This window comes from Epargyreus clarus, unplaced genomic scaffold (genome assembly GCF_041222505.1).
Source record: "Epargyreus clarus isolate Ecla_fem2 unplaced genomic scaffold, WU_Ecla_fem_2.2 ptg000026l, whole genome shotgun sequence".
Lineage (NCBI taxonomy): Eukaryota > Metazoa > Arthropoda > Insecta > Lepidoptera > Hesperiidae > Epargyreus > Epargyreus clarus.
In genome coordinates this window covers 10594958-10607110 of record NW_027332233.1, presented here as the reverse complement: position 1 = coordinate 10607110, position 12153 = coordinate 10594958, and the positions used below count along the sequence as shown (strand labels likewise).

Here is a 12153-nt window from a genome sequence, read left to right as displayed (position 1 = left end):
CCTGTTCCACTTCATCTAGCCACCTGAGTTTTGGCATTCCACGATTTCTTCGCCCATCTGATTTACCATTTAGTTATTTAGCCCATCGCAGGCGTCCAACTTTAATAACCTTGATAACGTTAAGCTCATCATACATATGGCAGACCTCGTGGTTGTGTATTAATGCTACATTACATATTTGTATGAACAGTTGCTGCACTGCAGCTTCTGAAAGCTGCAACCGGCGTTGAAGCGTGAACCTGTAGTATCGCGTCATCGCTTCATCTAGCTTCCGAAAAGCAACCAAATCGCCAATCGATCAATGCATGTCATTACGGCCCTTAATCTTTAGTCGATACTAAAAGAGAAAGACTTAAGACAAGATTCTTTAAACGGAAAAGATTATGTCTGTTGAAGCCCTTAGTAGCACGAATGTAGTCGGATTGCACAGTTTTGTTTGAATGTGTTTGTAGGTAACAGTGTAACGCTTTCAATTTAATTTTTCAGTGAATTGTGCTCGAAACAAATTTAAACTGAATTGCTGTTTCACAAAGGACTTAATGTTCCAGCTTTGCCTTTACTGGGCATTGCTTACTTGCCTTTTAATGTTAATTTTGTAGTTGTGTGTTACTTTCAACGACTAAATAAAATTTCATTTATTTGCAAGTGACGACCAGTGTTAACATACCTATTATATATCTACCTGTAATTTACGAAGTTAATGCCTTTTTTGTTTAAGGAGCAAAGACTATTAAAAGCTTAATTAGGTAGCCTACGTACATTGTACATGTAAATAAATAAATAAATAAACGCTTTCTACACTCACAGCCCCACACTAGGATTCCCTGTGTTGTGGGTGCCATGTACACACACATAGACAAATACACAAACACCCAGACCCAGGAACAGAAATCTAAATTCATCATTTAGATATCTGTCTGGCCGGGGATCGAACCCGGGACCCTTTGCGCGTCAGACCGGTTTGGTGACCGCTCCGCCACGCGGGTCGTCTTGTACCGCTGTACCGCTTAAAAGAGCAATAAAAACCAATTTTCACAAACAAAACCTTGCGCTGAACCTTGCCCTGAAGCGCAGTTTTCATTTCATTCAAACCTTATTTCCTGAGAAGACGGTGCTGTCGACATATTCGTATTGAAATATATTAGCTGTGTGACAAATCAAAGCTTTGAGGCAGTGAGCAGTTTCCGGGCAATATCGTCAAGGTACTCGCTGTCTAAGACGTCTATTTCATATGTTTAATCAAGGATTTTAACGAGTATTCACTTGAAAAAATACAATATCGTCCACAAAAGCACCATCACCGTCCAACTGCTGGCCCCAGGCCTGTACTGGAGAGTACCAGGCCTGTACTCCAAGCTAAATACATCTTTTTTTTTTTTGTTTACGAAGGGCAACCTTCAAAAGGTACGCGGTGTCGTGGTAGCGACGAAGGGTTATGTGGGATTCTGACCGCACTAAAACCCCCCCGGTGGCCGTCCTCGGCGCTGCGTAAAGGGCTTCGGGATCTCCAAAGGAACGCAACCGGAGACCTCTTAGCGCGTTGCCCCGTCGGGCTCCGCCCAGGTGAGCTTGTCGCTCGCCACACCGTCTGGTGTTTACGACGGTATGCGACCACACATACCGCCGTCCATCCCAGGGTTGCTGGCCGGGCGGTTCGAGCTCCCACTCTTGCCGTCCGCAACCCCGGAAGCCCCCTTTTAGTCGCCTCTAGATGTATCTATACATCTAGGCCATAGTTAACTTTCCAACTACGAATTGATAGACTTCACGCACCTATATGAACTTTTTGTTCACCTATAAAAACTCGTTTGTGGATAAGATTTTCTCGTGATGGTTTGCTTCATCATTAAAGCAAATTTAACTTTTTTTTTTTATAATATAGGAGTAGCAGACGAGCATGCAGTCCACCTGATGGTAAGTGGCTACTGCCGCCCATGGACATCTGTAATCAACCCCAGATAGGATTAGATATTTCTACCTGAGGTCGGCCACAGATGCGCCGCTACCCCTTAGGACTAAGCTGGAACGCCTCGGAAAAGTATGTCTCCCTTACCACACCCTTCAAACCGGAACACAGCAGCGCCTAACACTGCTGTTATTAGGTAGAAATAGGTGTGGCGGTGGTGCCGCCGGAGTCGAACCACAAAGGGTTCTACCACCTTCAAATTACCAACTTAAACAAATTAGAGGTCATTTACCTGTGGTTTGAACTCGGACGCTATGATCAAAATTCCGAATTTCAACAATAACTTACAACATTAATTCCGGCACAAATTTATAAATTTACCTCTTGTTAAACAATGCTGTGCGCGTTCAGTTATTGAATGGACGGCTGACAGTTTGTTTCTGCAATTGCAAAGGAATATTCATTACAAATTTCAATACCCGGTTTCACGAGCTTTAGTTTTTCGTAATTGCAAACTTCATTTTGTGGTAATTTGTTACTGTCGTAGGGTCCTATTTTTATACAATAGAAATAGCATCTTGCAGTCCACCTGACGGTGAGTGGCATCTGCGCCCATAATAAATTGAAATTAAGCCCATATAGATTAAAATCCTACCTCATATCGATCAGAGAGTATTTGTATTTATTAATTGAACAAAATATTAAAATTATTTACAGTACTATAATAACTTAAACTAAATTAAGATCAGAGATACATTGCTTCCCCTCAGTACTAAGGTAGAACGCCTCATATAAATTGTCACCCTTACACTCTTTAAACCAGAACACAGCAGCACTTAACGATGTTGTTATTAGGCAGACATAAGTGTGGCGGTGATGCCTCCGGAGCTGAACCAACAAAAAAAAATACCGCCTTCATATTATCTTATATTACCTAATTTGCCTCCAAATGATATGAGTTATCAGTTTTTTTAATTCCTTCAAACAAAAGGATCAACCAAACCTCGAATACGTAAGGATAGCTCGGCGAAAGCAATTTAAAGTTCCCCTTACAACGATCTGATTACGTACATTAGCCTTCGTATGAACAAAGCCAGTGTGCGTTGAAATCAATTTACTGCTAATTTAACTCAATAAAGTGGAGTTTGTTTTTGCCTCTACATTTTGTGTGCCCTATTATTAAATTACACGTTATTTAAAATATGTAATATGTTTATGCGGTTTGACTTTTATAGCTACCCGCACGTATTTCTAAGAGAAATAAATAAAAATGAAAGAAAAGAACAAACTTAGTAGTCAGGCGGAAATATCTACCTAAAAGAAATCATTACACGAAACTTTCTCAAATTAAAATATGGCATAAAAATACACTGTTTATAACATTTACATCTAAGTGTTCACGTAACACTCGCAAGAAAAATCGTTTTTTAATTATTCTTTAAGCAGTAAGAAACACATATACCGATTATTCAAGTCAGTACCCTTACCAGGAGTTTTTACGTTTCGACAAATATGACTGTTTTGGTATTTGTTTACGTATTGGCCCATACGATTTCCTAGTTCTGACACGATCCGCTAGGGGCGCTGCTTGGAACTTGTATGGGCAAATACGTAAACAAATATCAAAACAGTCATATATGTCGAAACCATAGATAAGTAAAGATATCTCACCGCCTTGTAATTGACGAAGTCAAAAAAAAATCAAACAGCTTACGGGTTTCATGCATGTACACGAAATTACGCACACACTCACGTAAAACACTTTACGGTTTTTCCCATAACGTTTCCGACCGTCGTGGTGTAATTTACGCGGAAAAATGCCGACATATGCAGTTAAATGGTGCAAACACAGCACGGAATCTAAGAAAAAGCTCGGAGAAGTATCATTTCATTCGTAAGTGGTCTAAAAACTACATATTTTTAATATTTCACAAACACGAAAATAGATAAAATTGACAGTACTAAGTGTTGCCAGTACCTTATTGTGAATTACTTTATATGTGGGAAATAACTTGCAAGTAAAATTAGATATTGATTATGTGTTTTATTTAAATTTAACAGCTACGTACGAGTAACATTAAATTGAAATATTATAATATTATTAAATTATAATTAAATTTTGGAAATATTTTTTTCAGTCGAATCACAAGGGGTAAATAATAATAATAATCACCTTCAAAATATTCATACGTAAATATCGACGTAACTTTTGCGTCACTTTACTTTTGGAAGGAATACATTGTCTCTTTCTTGTCAGTAACTTAATCATGGCGGACCAAACACGAAAAATAATGAAACAATAATATCTCCTCATTTACTTGTGATTTGTGATTCCATGAAGCTTGTTTATTTATAATTTTTTTGTTTAATTTGTACATTTACGGATTTAGTTAATCGTTGTTATAGCAATTGTATATTTTATGTTTGTTGTTGTCACTGTCATATATTTTCTTCTGTATATTTTTAGTTAATTTTTAACATATTTGACTTTTTATTGCTTATTAGTTATGGTGTGCGTTGAGTATATTTCATAAATAAACATTACTTTCGTAATACACATTTAATTTAATCCCTTTTCCCTTGCTACTCTAAGCGCCTACTAAATTATACTACTAAGAAAACAATTCGTAATGTGGTGTAGATACAGACGACGGGATTGGTCATTTTATTGTTTAAATTCTTGACAAATAGAACCTTGTTAGAGAAAGTTTACGTATAAATACCGAATACTACGTAATTAACATAATAAATAAATACGTATTTCAAACATTTTAGGGAGACTAGAACGGAGACGAGGCAACACTTTATTATTACGCACACAATTCCTACTGTCAAAACTGGCTTCATTTACTTGTATGGAGTGAGTTATCTTTACTAATCTATGGTCGAAACATAAAAACTCCTGGTAAGGGTACTGTTGAATGTTGACGTAGCGACTACGCTGCGTAAAAAATCTCAGTATTTTCTCTACAAATGCGCTACGAAGGTTGGAAAGCGTAATTGCACACTGACACCAAAAAAGTAGCTCCGCTTAATGCTATGTACAGATAAATGTTGCAACGAAAGTTGAAGTTCGCATTCAGAACGTTTTGAGAACAAAAGAGAATAATTACAGACAATGCAGCAAAGTGAATCGTTCAGTAAAACACAGCATTTGTGTGTTTGAGACGAAGTAGCTTGCTACTTACTACCACTTACAAAACTGCGACACACTACGTGGTCTGATGGACTTTTAAATGTTATAACGAAGAAATACGAAATTTACCCATCTTCGAATAAAAATAAAAATAATTTCAATAAATGTGTTACTTGAAAGCGATTGATGATAAAATGAGATAAAAGCAGTTCAAATGTAGTCCTTATTTAACCATTTAAAATTATTACTTAATGAAATAGAAAGAAATGAAAACGTTTTTACAAATAAGCAGTATCTTAACGCTGAGCTTTTGTTTTCCGTTTCTAAAGAACTCTACAATATATTCGTTCGTCCCGTAATATTCCATGAGCTGATTTACAGTCTTAAATGTTACAATGCGACAAATTAAAAAAGTAAGTAAAAATTATACCCACCTATACTAAAATTAGTAGTGTGTGAGATGTGGTTCACAGCTGTCATATTTACCTAACGATATCTTTGTAACATTGATATACTACATACTAATAACGTATTTATTAATAGTATATCAATGCTTTGTAAAGAATCCATGTGGCATTTTCAAACATACTATTGTTAAAAATATATTAAAATTATTTAATTACAGTATTATTTCAATTAATTATTTTGTGTTATTTTAACTGAGTATAATTTTTGGTAAATAATAAGTGCCCATTTATATAGTCACTGGCTGTATGCGTTACACGATTGTATGCATTAGCATAAAAAAAAAGAAAAAGAACGTACTTGACATTATTCGTATTTTACGCGGGAATAATAAAAGTTGTAAATTGGAAATAGTTTTATTTTAATACTATGATTTAATAAAAAACTTCGGACATGCAAAATTAATACAAAATACATCGTTAACTTCTTTCTTTCCTACTTCGACGGCTAATTGAAAACCTCTATTGTCAACAGACAGCAACTTCGTGCTGGGGAACGCTCAAGTGCCGGCCTACCCGATCGTGTACTGCTCGGACGGGTTCTGCGAGCTGACGGGGTGGGCCCGTGCGCACATCATGCAGAAGGGGTGCGCGTGCAAGTTCCTGCACGGGCCCGACACCAGGGAGGAACACCGCCATGAGATCGACATCGCGCTGGAGTCCAAACACGAACTGAAACTGGAACTCATATTCTACAAGAAAAATGGTGAGTTCCTCTACCTTTCACATTTCTTCGCTTAGTCTTTTATTCTGTATTCATAAATGTCGCATTCTAGGTTGTCGGATTTTTTTTTTAATTTATAACAGGAGTAGCAGACGAGCATGCAGCCCACCTGATGGTAAGTGGCTACTGCCGCTCATGGATATCTGTAATCAATCCCAGATAAGATTAATTTCCTACCTGAAGTCGGCCGCCGATGCGCCATTACCCTTAAGCACTAAGTTGGCACGCCACAGATAAGTATGTCTCGTTTACCACACGCTCCAAACCAGAACACAGCAGCGCTTAAAACTGCTGTTGTTAAGTAGAGAGCTGGTGCTGCCGCAGTCGAATCGCAGATAGCTCTACCACGTTCAAAATAGGATAGAAATAAATATGATTGTGGTAAAAAATATCCACCCATTGATCGATATTATTAAAGGTATCTAATGTATGGTTATACGCGCTCCGTTGCGTATGTAAAGAACGTATCAATTGGATATAAATTGGGTACAAAGATAACCACTTTTAGAAATCCCTTTGGTTCATTTCTCAATATGAATTGTAGCGTACAGTGACCCATGAGGGCCACCTCTCTATATATACAAGTGTACATAATTATACAATTCGTTTCATTCCCCTTATACCGGAATTTTCACAAGGGTACTTGTGGAAATCAAATTATCAACTCATATTATTAACTAGCTTATTGCCTGCGGTTTCGTATGCGTTTGAAGGCAATTTGGACTTTCTTGGATTTTCGAAACCTAGTGAATTAACGATGAAAGCAAATAAAGCATCTATCCATTAACCATATTATATCATCGATCAGATGAACAGAAATCAAATGGTGCTTGATCAAAGATTGTACCTAAGTGTGTTGTAGTGTTTAACCGTTTTTGTATGATATAATGTTTCATTGTTAAAGTTGATAGAGCTAGTATGATTCAACTGGGGAATGTGCTATCACAACTATCTCGAGTTTAAAACGACTCTGCATTTGACTGGATAGGTGTGAACCAGCTGGATAACAAATTACTCGAATAGTACCAGATTATTTTATAATGTGTTTATACATAATTATGTTCCATACCTATTATAAAAACACCCTCGGCTATCTTTATGTTTATAATATGTATAATGTATGTATTATATAACCATAATACCAGCCAAACATAATATAAGATAGCCGATAGCACCGTAGAATAATTATTTCAGCCACGAAGTAAATTAACTATCAATTTATACTTGCCCTCATGTTCAAAACTTAAATTAATGCAAACTTGGATAGTATCGAAGCTACTGTGAGTATTAATATGCTAATATCTTTGAGATTTAACAATCATAAATAAGACTTGCATTGTATCCATCTATCAAAAAAGAAAGCTATCTATTTTTTCTGTGTTCAATAAGAATATGAAACTAGGGGTTTTTATTACTTTTTAATATTTGATTAATAAGTACCTATGAAACTAAATAAATCCCATTTCGTTCCGTAGATATGTACTAGTTTTTTATGTTTTTATGCGTTATCCCTAAGGAATAGGTAAAATGGAACACCTCGTATAACTTACCACCAACCTCCTTCAGACTTCCTTTAAACCAGAATGCAGCAGAGGGCTAAACATAACACAACACTAGCGATGGTCGTTGAATCAACGAACTAGTTAAATCAACCACTGATTCACTTTCAACGAATCAACGTTAACCCAATAGAAATTAACTAGTTAAATACGTCAACGATGTTGAACGGAACGTTTCGTTATTTTCAACGTAAATTTTATTTTGTTTAGAATTGTAAGAAATATATATTTTTTATAATATATGAGTAGCAGACGAGCATATATCTTAATTTTGTCGGTATAATAACATAATTTAAACTCCGATTATGTACAATGTATCTAATAATTATTTATTATAAATATCGAGAATTGATATTTATATCAATTCTTGACATTTATAATAATCATTTTTTTCTAAAATAACATTTACCGCACGTCAGTCGAGGCGCGTTGATCGTTGTAGCATAGTTAAAAACCGTTTATTGTTGATGCAAGTTGAAATTAGTAGCACGTTAACTCGTTGACGAAATTAACTAGTTGATCAACGGAAATTACCGTTGCCGGAAAAAACGTCAACGGCCCACCGCTACACTGTTCTGTACTGTTATAAGGCAGAAATGGGCGAGTCGATGGTGCTTCCGGAGTCTAACCAAAACGATTCTACTACCTTCAAACTAAAAGTCTCTAATCCTCTATTACCTAATAAAAGAATAGACAAATAGTGCATTCCTGCATTTGCTGTTTGTGTTTATTTGCAATCACCATCGGACAAATGTTTGGTCGCGGTAAACAAGTGGATACGAACCACTCGGAAACTAGAGTTATCTGCTAAACTCTCAACGAAATTAAACCGACAAAGCGCTGAAACACAATAGGCATTAAACTTACTGTACATATGACTGTAGAACCGAGAATAATATTACATTTAATGTACCTTAAGAATTTATTACCTACCTTATTATATTGAATCTATTCTTATTAACATAGGTAGGTATACATTTTTTCCTTTAAACATAGACATTATATGTATTAAGATCAATGAACATAATATCGAAGAATTGAGTAGTTAAAGGTAATGTAAGAGAAAAATCATAAAAGGAGCTTTTTATTTTCGTTCGTAATTTTCCCTTACGTTGTAGTATTTGATAAGGATCAAATATTACAACAATAAGGTCGTATAGGTTCACTTATAAGGATAAGTAAACCTATACGACCTTATTTTTAATGAATACCTCCAAATTCCGGCTAGACACGATTTTTTAAATCTAATATAATGTTTTAGTATAATCAAAATTGGCCTCGTAAGGGAGTTTACCTTCAGCATTTTTGTTATTCCTTTTAGTTTCGGATTTAGCCAACCAATCATATTTGAAATATTCACCCTTAACTCGTATATTTATAGCCAAATCCCAGGGCAACATAGTTAACTAACCATACAATATAACCATATTTCACCAATCATAAATAAATTGGGACCAGACTAAGTAACGTAGTAACGTAAATTCGATATGCTTTTTATTTCCATCAAAAATAACCTCATATTACGGCTTTTACACGTAAGAAACACACATAATTTCCTAAAAATAATGTTCACTTCTGTTTCATACCACGCTATCACCGCCAGTAACAATTTATCTTAGAATCAATAACACGCTTTATATTTTAAAATTATACGAAAAGCCAATAACAAGCAAAACAAAGAATCAATCTTATACAACTGTAAACAAAATCAATCTTCAATGTCCGTCCGCAAAATGTATTTCTGCTTGCAAATAGCTTTGCTATATTGCTGTTTTCCAACGATAGCTCTTGTTTTCTTATGACTGAATATTTCATCCCTTTTTATGAAAAAGTTATTTATACTAGGGATAGAGTAATTTCATCCGCACCCACCCTCATGTTCTGTTTTACAATTTTGCAGTATATATATTCTTGAATATTTTCAGAATAAAAAGTGATCAAAGACACTTTTTATAGATTAAGCAAACGAGCGTAAAAGATAGAGTCTTGATGTCGACTAAATATTAACGCCTCGGAAAGGTATACCTTGCTTACAACACCACTCAAATCCACACACAGCAGCGCTTATCACTGCTGTTATTAGGCAGATATAGGTTTCACGGTGGTGTCTTCGGAGTCGAACAACAGATGGTTCCATCGCCTTGTTATTCGAATTAACGCTTTGAACAAATATAGTACGATAGTAACACAAAATTATAACATTACCAATACATTTTTATGATTTGAACGTCAAAAAATGGGAGTAGGTACTTTGAATTCTACAAACAAACACTCTAATTCATTTACAGATATAGGAACAAAAATGGACATACACCACGCTTTTGTTTATTGAAAAGGCTAAGGCCAGGCTAAGGCATGGAAACTTTGCATTAATAGCTCTGAAGTGCGTCGTTCAGCCACAATCGTAAACAAAACCAATAAGGAGTTTACGATTCCATTCGACAAAATTAAACTTTTACAAGCACACAGCTGTTTGTTGTCACCAGGCGTTTACTGCTTTCTGGCACGTTGGTACATTTATCAAAAGAACTTTAGGTCGTAGGGCTCCACGGACGAACAATCTATATCTGTCGGCGTTAAAGATGCATCAATTAAAACTTACTGAACAAACATCAAAGGATTTGCTAGCTTGGCTCAGTTAATGCCGTCTTCATCACAGTATAGTCGAATCATAAAAAGTTATACCACCTTTATATAAATAAGTTATCACCAACTCATTGCTGTCCTACTGCTGAGCACGAGTGTTCTCACAAGGTGAGAAGGGTTTCAGTCATAGTCCACCGCCTAACCTAACCTAACCAAGTGGAAATTGGTAGACTTTTCGTACTGGATCGTGCAACGTACAGGTTGCACAATGTTCTCTTTGACCGTATAAGCAATTAACTTCATACTCAATAAAGCAGAGATGCCTGCTTGGTGTTCAAATCTTGGCCCCTCAATTGAGAATCCGAATTTCTAGCTAGAAGCCATCACTATCTAACAATCTAATCCATCTTTAATACCAGGTACTTAAAAAACTATGCACTTAAATTTTCTCGTTTCTATAATAACTATACACTTTCAGGGACTCCATTCTGGTGCCTGCTCGATATCGTGCCAATTAAAAATGAGAAACGTGAAGTGGTTTTGTTCCTCGCATCCTTCAAGGACATCACCAATACTAAGATGGCTGCGATGACAACTAACGAGGACTTCGACAGCGGTAAGTGCCTCATAAAGACGTTTCGAATTGTTGAGAAAATTGCAAACAAAAGAATTAAGAACTCGTTAGCCTTTTAAGAAGTTGTTTCATATAATTAGTATACTATTGAGTACTTGAATTTGTAATAACGTGTACTAAGCACGTTTTAGTTCTAGACATCGGTTCAATTAAATGATTGCGTTAGATTCAGTTCCCATAGCTCCCCTGGCCATAGCGAGATCCGAGCAACACCGCACGGTAAAGTTCCATCAGATTGTTTGCGTAGTAGTAATACTCGTATGTAGCGTTGATTTTTGACGTATGTAGTCGAGCACAGAGTATTTAGAGATAGAAAGTAGTTTCGTGCGGGATTAACTGTTTAGATATTACTGCGCTCTCTACTCTCTTTGTTTAGGATATAACATAACACAAACTTATAAACAATCTCTCGTACGTAGGTAAACTCTTCTATTTTTATGTTAGCAAGATTGGATAATTACGACTTAACATAATTAACATGAATACTCAACATTTATACTCGTAGATAGACAATTCTTACATGAAATTCTTTAACTTTTCACGAAATTTCACAATTTTTTCTAAAATTAAATGTAGAATCGTAAGTACTATGCCGTGAGTGACATTAACAACTTTTTCCTTTATCCTCTACAAAAATCTATGTATTTTTTCTGTATTCATCGCAATATAATCTTTTGTAATAAAATGAGTCTATTATGAACTTATTTTATAAAATGCATGTTTTGTTAAAAATTCTCAGTTTTTCACACGTCTTTACTACGTCCTAGTAGATAAGTTTTTATAATAAATGTATTATTTATAATATATTCTTTTATATTCTGTATGTATATCTGGAAATATTCTTGCATGACTGTAAATCTTCACAACTTCTATGAATTTTTAATTTTTTATTGTTAAAGTACACCTTAATTTTGCATTTCAGCATTTTATTAATAAAACACAATTTTATTATATATTTTTTTTTGAATGTTTACTTTGTAATAATTTAAAATATTTATAGATTAATAAAAAGTATACGTTATTTCAAATAATTAAATGCGGCCATTTTAAATGCGTAGGACATACTTACTTGCGCTTAAATGTTTGCTTCGCAGACCACATTTTACTTTGTAAAAGCAAGTGTTGCCATAAATGTTTAGGGTAT

General features: G+C 35.3%; 1 protein-coding gene across 4 annotated transcripts in view; it reads left to right on the top strand.

Moving 5' to 3' along the window:
• LOC140753444 (voltage-gated delayed rectifier potassium channel KCNH8) overlaps positions 1-12153 on the top strand; it is a 112423-nt gene that overhangs the window by 84118 nt on the left and 16152 nt on the right. For all 4 annotated transcript variants that reach the window (XM_073088043.1, XM_073088042.1, XM_073088041.1 and 1 more), the window contains exons 3-4: positions 5982-6212; positions 10854-10991. In XM_073088043.1, the coding sequence (XP_072944144.1) occupies positions 5982-6212; positions 10854-10991 (369 nt within the window). The remainder of the gene's footprint in view (positions 1-5981; positions 6213-10853; positions 10992-12153) is intronic.